Source organism: Carassius gibelio, chromosome B22 (assembly GCF_023724105.1).
Source record: "Carassius gibelio isolate Cgi1373 ecotype wild population from Czech Republic chromosome B22, carGib1.2-hapl.c, whole genome shotgun sequence".
NCBI classification, from domain to species: domain Eukaryota; kingdom Metazoa; phylum Chordata; class Actinopteri; order Cypriniformes; family Cyprinidae; genus Carassius; species Carassius gibelio.
In genome coordinates this window covers 36,737,018-36,754,357 of record NC_068417.1, presented here as the reverse complement: position 1 = coordinate 36,754,357, position 17,340 = coordinate 36,737,018, and the positions used below count along the sequence as shown (strand labels likewise).

Here is a 17,340-nt window from a genome sequence, read left to right as displayed (position 1 = left end):
CTCACAGATATAGATGAGTGCAAGACACTACAAGAAGCCTGCAAAGGGGGCATGAAATGTGTCAACCATTTTGGTGGTTACCTATGCCTTCCCCACAACGCTCGGATAATAATCAGTAACGGCGAGAATGACCCCACTAACCCCCCACCAGTGGAAAGAGTAGATGTTCAGCCTGGCTTACCGCCTATCTCCAGGGGTGACTACTCAAGAGTCACTCATAGCTCATCACATACACTCCAGTGTGGCGTGGGTTTCATGCCGGACTCTCAGAACTACTGCAGAGGTGAGCAATAGCTGTCACATTTTCTGCTTGGTTATTTGAAAGTGAAAAAAAAGTGAAGTGACATTAAGCCAAGTATGGTGACCCATACTCAGAATTTGTGCTCTGCATTTAACCCATCCAAAGTGGACACAAACAGAGCAGTGAACACACACAGACACACTGTGAACACACACCCGGAGAAGAGGGCAGCCATTTATGCTGCAGTTCCCTGGGAGCAGTTAGGGGTTCGGTGCCTTGTTCAAGAGCAACTAAGTCATGGTACTCCCGGCCTGAGATTCGAACCCACAACCCTAGGGTTAGGAGTCAAACTCTCTAACCACTAGGCCACAACTTCCGCTTTGCAGTATTTTTTGCACTTATAGAGATGAAATATCTCATGACCCACAATCATGTGGATGGTGTGTATATGATAGTCCATGTGACTATGGAAACTTGTTCTTGCAATGAAATAAAAAAGGTACTTGCAATTTTTTTAAATCTCACAATTCTGAGTCCTCTCGAATCACATTTCACAGTGCAAGATATAAAGTCAGAGTCAGAACTGTGGGATTTCTTAACCAATATACTGGGGACTCAGCTTACGGCAAGGCAGCCAGAGATGGATATCCCGGCGTCGACTTGTTCCTTGTATCTCCGGACTGCCTATTGTAGATGCACGTGAGCCGAGTCCCAGACCCTCTCCCTTTGCTGGAACCAGTGGTTGACAGCTGGAACTACGGAGGGCTCACCCGACCAGGGGAAGAGAGGTGGCTGATAGCCCAAGACACATTGAAACAGGGTGAGCCCAGTGGTGGTTTGACGGAGTGAATTCTGTGTGTATTCTGCCCAGGGTAGGTATTGGCTGCGTGTATCCTTGGGATGGAGGAAGATCGGTCATAACGTCCACTCCAATGTGCGTCCAGGGTCGCTCGGGGATAGGCAGAGGCACGAGTTTCCTTTCTGGTAGCTTCCTAGGGGCACAGACTGGACATCCTTGCACATATCGAGAGACATCCCGAGACATGGAGGGCCACCAGTAGCATTGTTTCAGGAGCGAGAGGGTCCTTCTCCTGCCTGGGTGTACAGAGCCTGGTGATGTATGGGTTAAGTGCAAGAAGGGCTGACGATGAGTTGGGGGAACGTAGAGGCGCCCCTCTGGACCTCCCGGCGGAGAAGGGATTTGTTGATTCTCATTGATGGTCTGTTGGTTGAGGGTCCACTGGATCGAACTAATAAGGATGGCTGGTGGGAGAATGTGTTCAGGAACAGCTTGGTAGAGGAGAGAAAGGGCATCCGCTCTGCAGTTCTTGTCACCTGATCTATATGTGACCTTGAAATTAAATCGGGTGAGGAAGAGAGCCCATCGGGCCTGGCGATGATTCAAGCATTTGGCTTCTCTGAGATACTCAAGATTGCAAAGATCAGTAATGAGTTAGAATTGTTGCTTGGCTCCCTCCAGTCAGTGTCTCCATTTCTCTAGAGCTAATTTAATGGCTAGGAGCTCACGATTTCCCACATCGTAATTCTGCTCCACCGGGGATAACTTCTTAGAGTAGAAGGCACAAGGATTGAGACGTGGGGGTCACCCTGCCTCTGAGAGAGTACTGTTCAGACCCCAGTTGCTGAGGCAGAAACCTCCACCATGAATGGATGAACCAGGACCGGAGTGGATGAGAAGACCTGTTGTAGTTGGGAGAAGGCTTCTCGGGGAGTTGTAGTCCATGATAGAGACTTGGGCCGTTCTTGAGCATAGATGTGAGGGGAGCACTAAGAATACTGTACTTGTAAATGAAGCATTGGTAGAAGTTCTTTCACAGTGTTGGGTAAGGGCACTGCAGGATGGTTTTCACCTTCCTCTGGTTCATCTTGATACCATGCTGGTTGATGATGGAGCCTAAAAATTGGACAGTGGTAGTGTGAAATTCACATTTTCTAACTTTAGAAACAGTTGATGTTCTCTGAGCTTTTGAAGGACTTGGATTACATGTCTTTCATGTTCTCTCATGTCACAGGAGAATATCAGGATATTGTCTATGTAGATGATGACAAAGCAATTCAAGTAAAGTGTGAAGTCTGCACAGTGAAACTTACTGAACCAGAAGAATTTATTCAAGCAACGTTTCGACCCTCAGGTCTTCATCAGGCACAATATCAATGTGAAGTGAAGTCAACTTTAAATAGACACAGGTGATCACCTTAAATAGGCACACCAAAGAAATCATGTGACAAATACAAGTCATGTATATTATGTGACAAATACAACAAGCTACAATTTTTTTTTAGAATCACTATAAAAATGGCTTTATATCAAAATCATCATTCAACCCTAAAGGTGACAGTTGTATTTAAGGTATAAATCCGAAAACATTCCCTCTGTAATAATTCCGTCTCATAATCTCCTCCTCTCGAGGGTTTTGTTACCTTTTCTATAACAATATACTGCAAAACGCTGACGTCATGGCTTGCTTGTCTAAAATGAGACACTATAGGACTGTGCATACTGTATCTCCAGTTCGAATGTTACTGCAATGTTCACTAATACGAGTGCGTAATTGTCTGAATGTTTCACCCACGTATGCAAGACCACAAGGACAACGAATTAGATAAATCACATGAGTGGAAGCGCAGGTAATGTTACCCTGTATTGGAATATCATAACCAGTGTGTTGATGACTTAACGATTTACATTTGTGTGTAAAAGCACACTGGCGCACTAACCACACCTATAATTAACTGGAAGAAGAGTTGGCATACCTTGTTTAATACGTGAGGGATATTCAGATTTAACAAGCAAGTCACGAAGATTGTTTTGCCGTTTAAAGACTAATTTCGGACCATTTTTAAAGACACCTGATAATTTAGGATCACTCGAAATAATATGCCAATGTTTATTTAGGACTCAATGCACCCAATGCTGAGTACTTTGTTGTGCAAAAGGGAGCATTTTGAGCTTGCGTGTTATTATTAAGTTTTGTTCGCAAACACTGCATTTGAGATGTCTCGTTGAATTTATTTTTGGTATTTTCAATCCATTCTACACGATTCAAAAATATTTTAGTTAAATCATTGGCTTGATAAGTGTAAAATTTATCCGTAATACAAACTCTGTGCACACGCTTAAATTCGCTGATAGGTAAACTCTTAACTAAAGGTCTAAGATGGAAACTATCGCCTCTTAAAATAGTATTGTGATCCCTCGGTTTTCGGTACAGATCGGAGTGGAGTTTCCCGTCACATATGTATACACGAACATCAAGAAAACTAATGCTCACTTGATCACATTCCATAGTGAAATTCACATGCTCAGTCCTTGAATTAAGGTAATCCAAAAACGTCAACATCTCTGCAGGTGTGGCCTTAGTAATCATAAAAATGTAATCAATATACCGTTTGTAAAGCAAAATCGTAAAACAAATTGTCCAATTCTTTGAAAAAGATTTTGACTAATTTAAAATAAAGTCATTTTCAAAAACTGCCATATACAAGCCAGCATAATTAGGTGCCATTTTACTACCCATTGCAGTATCTTTAACTTTTAAATAAAAATTGTCCTGAAAACAAAAAAAGTTGTTAGTTAAGACAGTTCTTGCTAAATCCAATAAGCATGCTGTACTAGGTTTTACATCCCCTGATCCTTCTGTTAAAATTTTTTCTAAAGCAAGTAAACCTTCAGTGTGAGGGATGTTGGTATATAAACTCTAAACATCAAGGTGATCGCCTGTGTCTATTTAAAGTTGAGTTCACTTCACATTGATATAGAGTCTGATGAAGACCTGAGGGTCGAAACGTTGCTTGAATAAATTCTTCTGGAGCAGTAAGTTTCACTGTGCAGACTTCACACTTCATTATTTGTCTATATCATTCAGTTGTCTTGCACCTACATCCTATTTGGATGTTTATGATGTGAACATCATTTTTGTATTTTTGGTTCTAAAGTGATTCAAGTACTCACAGAAGATCTCATTCATGTAATTCTGGAAGATGGACGGAGAGTTGGACAGGCAATATAGCATAACTCTGTATTCATAGTGTCCTGACGGGGTTATGAAAGCAGTCTTCATTTCTTTGCCTAATTCGGATGAGATTGTAGGCGCTTTGGAGATCAAGTTTAGAAAAGATGCGAGCGCTCCACAGCTGCTGGGACCAGAGAAAGGGGATAACTGAATTTTATTTATATATATTTTTTTCAGATGACGGTAGTCAATGCACGGCCTCAAGCCTACATCCTTCTTGGCCACGAACCGCTTGCTGAACACATCCTGGACACCTGGTACACTGGTGGGATTTCCACTTTCACATTGGTCTCCGGAGTTTACACAGATGTGGACAGAACAGGAAGATGATCAGAGGTTGCGGGTATTCTAGGTTGGGGCTTTCTTGGACGAGCAATACACTTCTCAAAACATCCATCACTCCATCATGTGTCCTTCTCCCCCACAATAAAGACTGGGCAATTATTAATCCGTCGTTGACGCTCCGTGACCAGAATTCTGAGATATAAACTTGGATTTGTGAGACATAAACTCGTAATTACCACATATAAACTCAGAATTGCGAGATATAACCTCGGAATCGTGAGATATAAACTCGGAAACATGAGACATAAACTCAGAATTGCGAGACATTTATACAGAATCATGAGACAAACTTAGAATTGCGACACATTTACTCAAAAACGTAAGACATAAACTCAGAATTATGAGACATTTACTCAAAATCGTGAGACATACATTTAGAATTGTGACACACTTGGAATCGTGAGACATGCACTCAGAATTTTGAGACATTTACTCGAAATCATGAGATGTACACTCAGAATTGTGAGACATTTACTCGAAATCGTGAGACATGCACTCAGAATTGAGAGACATTTACTTGAAATTGTGAGACATAGACTCAGAATTGCGTGACATTTACACAGATTAGTGGCGCAAATTCAGATTTGCGAGACATTTACTCGAAATCGTGAGACATACACTCAGAATTGAGAGACATTTACTTGAAATTGTGAGACATAGACTCAGAATTGCGTGACATTTACACAGATTAGTGGCGCAAATTCAGATTTGCGAGACATTTACTCGAAATCGTGAGACATCCACTCAGAATTGCGAGACATTTATACGGAATCGTGAGACATAAACTCAGAATTGCGACATTTACTCAAAAACGTAAGACATAAACTCAGAATTATGAGACATTTACTCGAAATCGTGAGACATACACTCACAATTGTGAGACATTTACTCGAAATCGTGAGACATACACTCAGAATTGTAAGACATACACATTCAGAATTGCAACGCATTTACTTTAAATCGTAAGATATAAACTCATAAATCCATAAAGAAATGCGAGATATAAATTCAGAATTGTGAGATATAAACTCTGAATTGCAAGATATAAACTCCTCCAACCTGACTATTTGCTCACAATTGTGAGATGTAGTTGTGAGATAAAACGTCACAATTACTCAAGCTTTTTATGCCACGGTGGAAATCAGCTTCCATAGTACCCTTTTTTGTGAGAAAAAGTGGGATTCCTTGAATTCAAATTGGCAAAAAATAAATGAATAAATAATAATTTTGCAAAGAAAAACACATTCAAAGAAACAGATGAATTTAGATACTAGGAAACGAAAAAGGATTATATCACCACAATCTGTCCAATTCTCACAAAAATTTTGTACATAGCTATGAGAATAAATTGGAATGGAGCTTAGGCCTCCAGCACCTGAAATATTAGCTTTATTAATGTTGTTCTCAAAATATTATTATTGTCAACGTACACAGTTCATTCTGAGAGGTAATATTTAAAATACTGGACGGAAGATGATCTCTCTGTGTAGAATGTGTAGTTAACAGGCTAACAAGCCAAACACTGACCCCTTGGGAAGTTATAATGTCATTCTCTGGAATGTCATTGTGTCTTTTCAAAGGATGCAGTGCCAGAAATCGGCTTCCTCTTGGGTCTGTCGTCTTCTATCTGGTGAATAAAACAATTTGTGTGTGTGTGTGCTAATGGTGGTAATTCTTTCCCAACTTGATAGAGAGCTCAGTCATGTTACAGCACGCAGAATCCCTGTGCTAGAAGCAAACAATTTAGATTGCATAAACCATTCACGATGAGACTGAAAGACAAGAATTGCAAAGACATGCCAACTAACATGTCATCCAACAAGAATAAAACATTTGTTTCCCAATCTTAAATCATTTTATTAGATACTACGAGCAATAATTTTTACTGATTCTGTTTGCTGTAATACTTGCTAATGGGTTCCACTGTTGATAAAAGGCTCAGGAAAGATCAGTGTCTATTTTAATATTATTCATTCAAGTTTTTTTTTTTTTTGTCTTATAAAACTAAACTTTTATTTTAATGCCACTACTAAATTTAATACATACTATATAACACTAATATTATGCATTTTTGGAAAGTTGCATTGCAAAGTTGCATTGCAATGTAATGTGTATAATTATTATTTTAATTATTAATAATATTTATTATTATTTTGCCATTACCCTCACTTTTTTTTTTCATTCCTTTTAACCAAAAGTACTCTAAGCATCAACCTGGTATAAATAGACAAGTGTGAAGTGCAAACTATTATATTCTGATTTAAGCCATTGTTGTGTGCAATATTAGACATTCAGTAAATGGACTGCTGGTCGGTTCGCACACATGTTCTTGGAGACTAACCTTGGGACAAATGGCCCTTCAGCTACTATACTTTTTGTTATAATACAGCTACCAGAGTTAGTGTGGTTTTGTTTGAGGAAGTATGGGTCAGGACATGTATCTATCAGCCCATTAAAATGAGTCAACAATTAGCTCGGGCCTCTTCCCGCAAAAGAGACTCAGCCTTCCTGCAATGTTTACATATTTTCGGCCAGTGTATTTTAGAAGTGCCTTGGCAGTGATTCCTCTGGAATCCAACAACAGTTTGCTGGAATCAAATCACCATCATGTGGATGATCACAGACTCCAGGTGTGTCTCTCTCAAAGAGGTGGGCAAGAGAAAAGCATGTTTTTCCTCTGAACTCTTGCCCGTGATTCCTTGCCTCATTTTTTCCGGCCAGATTGGCTAACTGCAGCACTGAAGCCCCTGAGAGGGCCCAAACACCGGTCAGCAAAGCTTTGGAAACACTCGGCAAGAGGCCTCCCGGGGGTCTTCGGATCTGTTGCGTTGACATTATTCTCCCATTAATGCCTCAAATAAGTCACTTAGGAACCTAGGAAGAATCGGCCTTGTTTGGATGAGGAGGTTCGGTTCATGAATAACAGAAAACTTGCCTATTCTTAGGCCTTTGTGCACAGTTACTTGGCCAAACCTGGCAGATAAGCGCACAGACCACCCATGGTGGCCCTCAAAGCGTGAAAGGACGCTTTCTGGACTCCAGAACGGAGCTGGAAACCTCGCCAGACACACCAAAGAATGATTAGGAGTGCAGAAAATGTGTTTTGGAATATGCTACCTGTTGTTTTAAATAAGTGCCATTATTAGTGTTATATTTAAGGGACTCAATGAAATAGGCAATTGGCATTTCATCGTCTATCATTAATGTTCAATTGTGTGTTTTTTACAGATGTGAATGAATGTCTGACTGCAAACCCTTGCCAACATCAGTGCTACAATCTGATTGGCTCTTTCGTCTGCCAATGTGAAGTCGGATATGAACTGGCTTCAGACTCGGTCTCCTGCCAAGGTTATTATTATTTTTTTTATTTAATTAATTTTTATTTTATTTGAAAGTACATATTATAATTTGAATATTCCTGGATATTTTAAACCTAGTATCAAATTTAATTTGATGTGCATGCAAACAAATAATGTATGGACAGATAACACTATCCTGTTGTAGCCATTCAGATCAATTTTTTTGCCGTTTGTGTGAATATTATGCTTTGATTACTTCTAGTAACTTGCATATTGCATGCTATCCAATGGCAATGTTATCGTAGCAGGCTAATCTGTTAGCATGCTATCCGTAGGCAAACTGAAACAAAGATAAACATAACATTTGATGAAGGTTTAATTATATAATGTGCATATCTGGTTATATATATAAGACATTAAGTGAGGTATTTTGATAGGCTGTTTAACTTACTTTGGCTGTTTAAATGGTCTTTTACAGGCTACTTAGCACAAAGTACTTGCACACTTAAGCCACTCTTAAAAACACCTCAAAGTCTTTGCATTTGATGATTTAAAAATATTAAATTAAGTGGCATTTGTTTAAAAGGAAGAGACCAGCACTTTTTCAATTGAAAACAAAGCAAAACTCCACCTGAATACCAAGAGTTTACACCAATAATGATAACTAGTCCAAACCAAAGGACGATAACTTTCTGATAACAATTTTGTCATCTGCCACTTCAGATGCTCAGTTGGATTCAGATTGGATGTCAATGTTTATTGCTCAGCAGCTGGAAATAAACCGTTTCTGAAAGTGACTTTATCTAGATTGTTTCTCATCATCCTTGGTGTAAATGCTATTGATATACTGTTTTAGATGAAGACTTCCTGGTTGTCCATGTTAGTACAGCATTGTATAAAAATATGTAATTTTTATCTGTGGTAATCAAGATTAGTTCCACAAACATTAAATGGACAGTAAGCACAGTAATGAGCAATATTATGTCAATGTTATTTGTTTTCCAGATATCAATGAGTGTGAATTCTCCAACTACATGTGCCAGTTCCAGTGTGTGAATCAGCCCGGCGGATACCAGTGTGTGTGTCCTGACGGATACCAGCTCCAAGGGACGCGGATGTGCCAAGGTACATTACAGTTTCTTCTGGAAGTGGCTTCAGAAGATAGATACTCATTGACCTTTTTTATTGTATGGTGTAACAGACTGTTTCCTGTACATATGACTTTAAACTCTTGAAACTTGAATCTTGAGTCATTAATTACTCTCATTCCTGTCGATCGAAACCAGTAAGAAACCAAATTAAGATATTTCTGATGATTACGAAAGCTCTGTGACCCTCCTATAGACAGCAAGGATATTACCACGATCAAGACTCAGAAATGTAGCAAGGAGATCGTTAAAATAATTCACGTGACATCAGGGGCTCTATCGTAATTTTACAAAGCTACAAGAATAGTTTTTGTGTGCAAAGAAAGCAAAAATAATGACTTTATTCTCCATTTCGACATCCTTTAGTGCCATTTTGGAGAGTATCACATACGTAAACAACATATGCGTATACGTTGTTTAAATTCAGATCAATGCGCAAACGGCATATGTTGTTTACGTATGTTATACTCTCCAAAAACGTGCTATAGTGTGACGCGAAGGAGACGAAATGTTAAATAAAGTCATTATTTTTGTTTTCTTTGTGCACAAAAATGATTCTTGTAGCTTTTGTAAAATTAAGGTTGAACCACTGATGTCATGTGGACTATTTTAAAGATGTCCTTGCTATGTTTCATAGCCTTGATCGGGTAAGCATCCTTGCTGTCAATGTGAGGGTCAGAGAGCTCTCAGATTTCATCAAAAATATCTTAATTTGGGTTTCAAAGGTGAACAAGGTCTTATGGGTTTGGAACGACATGAAGGGGAGTAATCAATAACAGAATGTTCATTTTGGGATGAACTATCCCTTTAATAGATTTAAACGAGTGTGAAACAGCACACAACTGCAGAGAAGATGAAATGTGCTGGAATTACTATGGAGGATTCCGTTGCTATCCCAGAAACCCCTGCCGTGAGCCATACGTCAAAACAGGCGAAGGGTGCGTCTAATCTCCTCATATAATCATACCTTGTGTCCCAACAACAACAACAAAAAAAGTTTTGTTATTTGATCCACACACAAATCTGTTTCACAGACTGTTTACCTCTCTATCAACAGACGCTGTAGGTGCCAGTCACCAAATGTTTGCAGAGGAATGCCGCCTGTCATTGTCTACAAGTACATGAGCATCTTTTCCGAACGCACAGTGCCTGCGGATATCTTCCAGATTCAAGCTACCAGTGTCTACCCCAACATGGTAAACACCTTCACCATCAAATCTGGCAACGAGGGAGGAGAATTCTACCTGAGGGTAAGATCTGGGATTGCAGCCTTGCAATTAGTTAGTTATTTTTACAAACATTGGGTGCAATGCATAACTTAAAACTAAAGTAAGGGATTACTCTTTAGTTTTTCTGTAATTTAATTAAACATTGTATAAACTATAGAAATGGTCTCTATAAAACAATTGTGGATTAAACATCAAAGTCTAACATCTAGTGTAAAAATGTATTAATGTAACCTTCTACCTTTAAATACTTTCAAGAATAATTTATGCAATTTTATATTATTTATTTAACAGAATTAAAATGTAATTACTATCCTTGTATTGTTTAACGTAGTAATGAATACCTTTTTTTTTATTTAAAAAAAGAGTAACTTACTGTACTCAACACTGAGTACCAACCATAAACCTAACACTTTAAGTTCCATGTTATTTCAATACCGTAACAGTTTGGATGCATAACTTATTAAACATAGTAGATTGTTCACATTTTAGACATATTACGTTCAAGCATTAATAATTAATTAGCACATTATAATTTAATAGTTCATAACCAAAAACATTTCTCTTCCAAAATGTGTGCCAACCTTGTCATAAAGTGCTTTGTGGTTAAATGTCACAGGGCTGAAAAGCAACACAAAATAAGTATAATAACAGTTTAAGCTTATTTATATTTAATGTTCATGTGCTTTTTGCCAAGAAAATATAAGTGTTTTGTAAAGGACTATTATATTCCTATTATAAACCAACTATTGATATTGACAAAATAACCATATATAGTTAAAATATATATAATGAAAACCCAATATTTTTTAATGAGCGATACTTGCTTTTAAACCATTTAAACCAATGGAATTCCTCTACCAAAAACACGTTCTGTTGTCCACCTTACATTTAAAGTTTTTTAGGGTTGAATGTTACAAGATTAAAGATCTAATAAACACCAAAGCTAGCAAATACTTTTGCGTAACACTAGATTACGGTCATTCTTATACTTTTGCCATTCTGGAGTTGAACTATTGAGATTGAAAATATAACTACAATGTAAACATGAACAATAAAAAAAAACTGACAAACTGTAAGATACAGCCTACTTTTGTTTGAACCGGTCACATTTATCCTTTAAAACAGGTTAAGCTTCAGCCCTGTTACACTTAAAATATATGGGGTTGAATGTTACTAGATTGTGGATTAGAGCACAAAATCCGATTATTATTTACAATCAATATTCTTGTGCTTTTTGTCAAGACTCTGAACAATTGAGCATAACAATTTAACTAAACATAAAAAAAACTGATAGTGTCAGGGTTTGGCAAGGAGGAACTCAAATGCAGACAGGAAATCACAACACGAAGGGTTTATTAAACACAAAAAGGGGAAAACAAAACCCACGAGGGGGAAAACAAGGACAGATTCAAAATAACTTAACAGGACTATGTTGACACGATAAACAAAGACTCAAAACACTAACTACAAATAAACACTCACGGATATACAAAGACTTTTCAAAGGGCTGACAAGTAGAAACACATATAAGGAGACAACCACGGTGTGGAACAATGAACCGACAAAAGAAAGAGCACACTAGGGGATCTAAATAGGGGAACTAATTAAGACACAACAGGTGGCACAGATAAGGCAATCACGACAAGACTAGAATAACAAGGGGGCGGGGCTGGGGAATGAGACAACACAAGCACATGGCCCAAAGACAAGGCCATGTGCTTGTACACAAAACACGGGTCTGTCATGATCCTGCCTCAAGACTAGAGAAAAGTCAGGACATGAAGGCAGAATCAAGACAGATAGAGACTTTAAAAGTTACTCACCTGTGTTTGAACCCATGATATCTATTTTGCAAAAAAAAAAATAATAATAATTGAGTGCAAACCCTGTTACATTTAAAATATCTAAGTTAAAGATCTCTTGTAACCTCCTTAACTGGCACAGCACAACACCAGAATATTTACAGTTAGCATTCTTCTGCTTTCTGCCAAAAAAAAAAAATTTTTTCTGTAAAAGAGTGATAACTGTTACTTTCCCATAACAGAGTTGAACAATTAAGTATGACAATATAACTGTAAATTGATAAGCTAGATAGCCTTGTACAATAGAGAATGTAAGAGATACTTAGTTGTGTCTGAACCCATGACATTCTTTTTCCAAAACAGGTTCAGCTTCAGCCCTGTTACACTTAAAATATATGGGGTTGAATGTTACTAGACTGTAGATTAGTGCACAAAATCCGATTATTAATTACAATCAGTATTCTTGTGCTTTTTGTCAAGACTCTGAACAATTGAGTTTAACAATTTAACTAAACATAATAAAAAACTGATAGAGACTTTAAAAGTTACTCACCTGTGTTTGAACCCATGATATCTATTTTGCAAAAAAAAAAAAAAAGAATTGAGTGCAAACCCTGTTACATTTAAAATATCTAAGTTAAAGATCAGTGCAAAAATTTCTTGTAACCTCCTTAACTGGCACAGCACAACACCAGATTATTTACAGTTAGCATTCTTCTGCTTTCTGCCAAGAAAAATGTTTTTTTCTGTAAAAGAGTGATCACTATTACTTTCCCATAACAGAGTTGAACAATTGAGTATGACAATATAACTGTAAACAATAAGCTAGATAGCCTTGTACAATAGAGAATGTAAGAGATACTTAGTTGTGTCTGAACCCATGACATTCTTTTTCCGAAACAGGTTTAGCATCAACCCTGTTACATTTAAAAATGGATCACTGTGATTTATAACAGTGTCTCGTGGTGAAGCCTCTTCAGTGATTGGGGTTTTCTTTGTCTTTCAGCGCTCCAGTAATGTAAGTGCCATGTTGGTGATGACCAAACCCTTGACTGGACCTAGAGAACATGTTGTGGACCTGGAGATGGTCACCCAGAGTAATGTCTTGAGCTACCGTTCCAGCTCACTGCTGAGACTCACCATTATTGTGGGTCCGTACCCTTTCTAAATCATCTAGATCGACCGAATCAGCACCTTGGTTTTATATGTGTACTGCAGCTTACAATGTTTAAAATGTTCAACACAGCATGGCTACCTGGTTGTAGTCCAGATCAGTGTTTCTTAACTGGTTGGCTGAGACACAAACATGCGTCAAAAACCAGTTCCAAATCAACCAATAGATATTAATGTCTGATTTTTTTAAGATTTATGCGAGTTCGCGTTTGTATGATGAATCTTTTGTATAATAAATTTTGATACTGTGTTGGGTTGCCATTTAATGTCCTTTGTAAAATGTATGTCTTGAAACAAAACTGGATTGGAACCACTGGTCTAGATAGTTGCATATTCACTGGGTTTCAAACAGGAATTGGTTTATTATTCATAAAATGTTGGTTGTCTGGTTTACTGAAGTTTTCAAGTAACTTGTACTTTGGAAAATGGAAAGACAAGGTCAGAGAGGGTGACATGAAGACCAAGAAATGTCTGAAAAACAACACAGCTGGACACCAGAAGGAAACACGGCCGCTCAAGTTTCATTCTGAGAAGCACTTTCAGGTTGTTCTTTGTCTTGGTAGCAAGAGGTTTGCAAGATTCTGCTGCATGTCAGACTTTTAAATGGATAGATCATCCAAAAAGCGGGTCCATCATTATTTACTTATCTTATGTTGTTGTAAACTTGTATGAATTTCTTTCTGTAAAACACATAAGGTGAAGTTTAACAAAATTTCATGTCGCTCGTTTCCACAGAATAAACATCAATGGAAGAAAAAAACTCTGTGGAGCTCCAAAAATGCCAAAACGCCATAAAAATAGTCCATACGACTCTACAGCTGCATAGTAAATCTTACCAAGAGACGAAAAAGGTTATTCACTCAAAATACTCCCTTCTATCACAACGCTCGAATCCTTCACATGTCTTCAAATTGGTGTAACTATTGGTAACGACTAATTCAGTGATCCCCAACCATAAATTTTGGTCTGTTAGGGACCAATTATGAAGAACGCAATTTTACAGGAAGTGGAACTGGAAAAATGCAAGGTCCTGAGATGCGATTTTAAAAAGCTGAATGTCTTCCTCTTGTGCACTGTATTTAAATTTTTTTCACAGTGCACAAGATGTTGCAAAATACACAAGCGCAATGGTCAAAGATGTCTGTTTCGCACATGTTTGCATAGCAAACCAATGGAAAAATCAGCACACTGGAATTCAAAAACACATTCTGTGTGAATATGGTGTGGCTTCAAAAATTACTTTTATCGTGTTTTTATTGAATAATTTTTTTTGGGCTATTTTCGTCCTCATTCCCTCTCATTGTATGGAAAAGTGCAGCATGAACATTCTGCTTAACTTCTCCTTTTTAGTTCCTCAGAATAAAGCAAGCATATGGGTTTGGAACGACATTAAGATGAGTGAACGAAACAACATTTTAATCCATCAGTAAATCAAACCTTCACATTTCTCGCACATGGATTGTGCAGAAACAGAATGTAATTATTAAAAAATGCTTATAGATTCTTTACTAGATCTTCTTTGCAGGGGAAAAAACGTGTTTTATAGGTGGAACATGTGGATAAAGCAAACAGAACTGCGTAGAGTTAGGTGGAACAGTTTGTGTTGTAATCTAATGGCATCCTTAGCTAATGGAAATCTGTGAATGCTTCCTCCGCCTTGCAAATACTGCAGAAATGACCTCCTATCCTATGAGAATAAGGCAATAATGTTTTGGAAACAGAAGTGATGTTTTCAGGAAATTGCTGGCAAGGGCTTTGGGTCGCATAAGCAATGGAACTCTTGCCTAACATGTCTGTATGTTTGCCAGAGCCGTGTTTGATCTTCTGCAGTGTTTCGTGTTGATGGTCTGTGACAAACACCGTTGCGTCACACCCGGCGCCCCCAGAGATGTGCTCGTGGGTGAGGCCGGAATGGTTCGCGCACATTTTAATGCAATGCTAGCAAATCAATCTGTATGTTGTCGTTATCTGTTTTCTTATGATCAAACACTTGTGAATTTGGGAATCTTTTTTGCTCATATCTCAATTGATGTGGACTGGTTGTTTCTGCTCAGTGAGGACAGCAGGTCTTTGTATTTGATTAACAAACTAATATTAACCTTTCGTTGAGTCATTTTCTGTATTTTTAGTTCGCTCTCAAGTTGCACTTTTTTTTTTACTCATAGCCTTAGTGCCATTTATTCTGCTGTAACGTTTTTGGAAATAAAAAGAAATACAGTTCCAGTTGTGTCGTGTTCATTTGCTCAAAACAAATGTAGCACCAGAAAGGAAGCATGATCGAAAATGCTCATCATGTGCAAAAATGTAATCTTTTGCTTGTATTGCATAACATGCATGGGTCAGTTTGGTATATTCCTGGAAGCGTTTATGGGGACCACCAAGATTCATCTGCAGTTATTACCTCCCGCGGTTGCAGATGGGAATATGTAACTATGTGATGTTGTCATGACAATAGTTGAGCAGTTCCTGTAAGAATATTTACAGACTGACATGCTAGTCGTTTACTGAAAGCATGCAAGTGCAAGTCATACATGAACTTAGATTTCCATGCAAAACTACTCATGCAATTTTTTAAATATATTTTTATAAATACAAAAATAAAAGTGAGTATAAACTAAATGTGGGGGTAAAACATCTGGAGAATTACATTAAAAATCTGGAAAAAAAAAAACAGGTTATAATGTAAAGACATTTTCTTTTTGACAAATTTATTGTTGCATAGTGCTTGATGTGAATATAGGCCTATTATTAGACTGACATATTTCTGATGGCTTTATGTGATTAATCATGTGATTAATTTGTGGCCTTATGTCTCTCATGGGATGAAGAGGATAAGTAAATCAAGAGACTAAATTAAAGTTAAGTAAATCCTGAGACCTTTAGGAAACGGCCTTGATTTTTAAGAAGCCAAATACATACTACTACATTACTACTATTGGTGTAAAATGTTTGCATTCTCTGGGCCCAATGCAAACCCTTCAAAATAATATAATTGATAATAATAATAATAATAATAATAATAATAATTAATAGTTGTTCATTTAAAGTGTTTGTTGCAATCGGCTATCTGTCATAAAAGCAATAGCACAGCAAAAAGCTGACTGCAAATGAAGGCTGAAAGTGTTTGTAAGCAAATGAGAGTTCAGTGTAACTTAGTTTGCTCAATGTAAGAGCCTCATCTGCTGGTGACTCAGAGCATCGCATAATGTCACAAAGATGAAATCCACCTCCGTTTGGACTCAGCACTCAGTCCAACAACACACTTTTTGTTTTAGAAGTTCGTTAAGTGAATGTGGTTTACCTTTTCAAACATCCCTCGTCAGAGATGGTGTATTTACAGTACAGACCAAAAGTTTGGAAACATTACCCTTTTTAATGTTTTTGAAAGAAGTTTCTTCTGCTCATCAAGTCTGCATTTATTTGATCAAAAATACAGGAAAAAGTGTCATATCGTGATATATTAAAATAATTGTTTTTACATTTATTATACTTTAAATGATCATTTATTTCTGCAATGCAAAGATGAATTTTTAGGATCATTATCACATGATCCTTTAGAAATCATTTCTAATATGATGATTCATTATCAAAGTAGGAAACAGTTCTGCTGCTTAATAGTTTTTCAGAGCATGTGATACTTTTTTAGGATGCTTTGATTAATAAAAAGTAAAAAAAAAAAAAAAAAGAAGCTATGTTTTTAAAATATAAATATTTAGTAATAACAATATACTGGTCAGTAATTTTTTTCTTTCTTCTTTTTACATAAAATCAATACTTTTATTCAGCAAATTGATAAAAAGTGATAGTAAAGAAAATATATTATTAGAATATATATTATTAGAATTTTTTATTTTTATTTTAGTATATATATATATATATACTAAATATAAATACATAAATATATATACTCATAATAAATCAGAATATTAGAATGATTTCTAAATGATCATGTGATAGACTGGATGTTACATGTGACACTGAAGACTGGAGTAATGATGCTGAAAATTCAGCTTTGCATCACAGGAATAAATTATTTCTTTAAGTATATTCAAATAGAAAACTATTATTT

At 37.1% G+C, this 17,340-nt stretch overlaps 1 protein-coding gene across 2 annotated transcripts in view; it reads left to right on the top strand.

Annotated features, from left to right (window-relative positions):
* Positions 1 to 15,494, top strand: part of LOC127987517 (EGF-containing fibulin-like extracellular matrix protein 1) — a 21,800-nt gene extending 6,306 nt beyond the window's left edge. For both annotated transcript variants that reach the window (XM_052589867.1, XM_052589866.1), the window contains exons 4-9: positions 8 to 283; positions 7,849 to 7,968; positions 8,925 to 9,044; positions 9,882 to 10,005; positions 10,125 to 10,317; positions 13,105 to 15,494. In XM_052589867.1, the coding sequence (XP_052445827.1) occupies positions 8 to 283; positions 7,849 to 7,968; positions 8,925 to 9,044; positions 9,882 to 10,005; positions 10,125 to 10,317; positions 13,105 to 13,266 (995 nt within the window). In that variant the 3' untranslated portion in view covers positions 13,267 to 15,494. The remainder of the gene's footprint in view (positions 1 to 7; positions 284 to 7,848; positions 7,969 to 8,924; positions 9,045 to 9,881; positions 10,006 to 10,124; positions 10,318 to 13,104) is intronic.
* Positions 15,495 to 17,340: the final 1,846 nt, after the last annotated feature.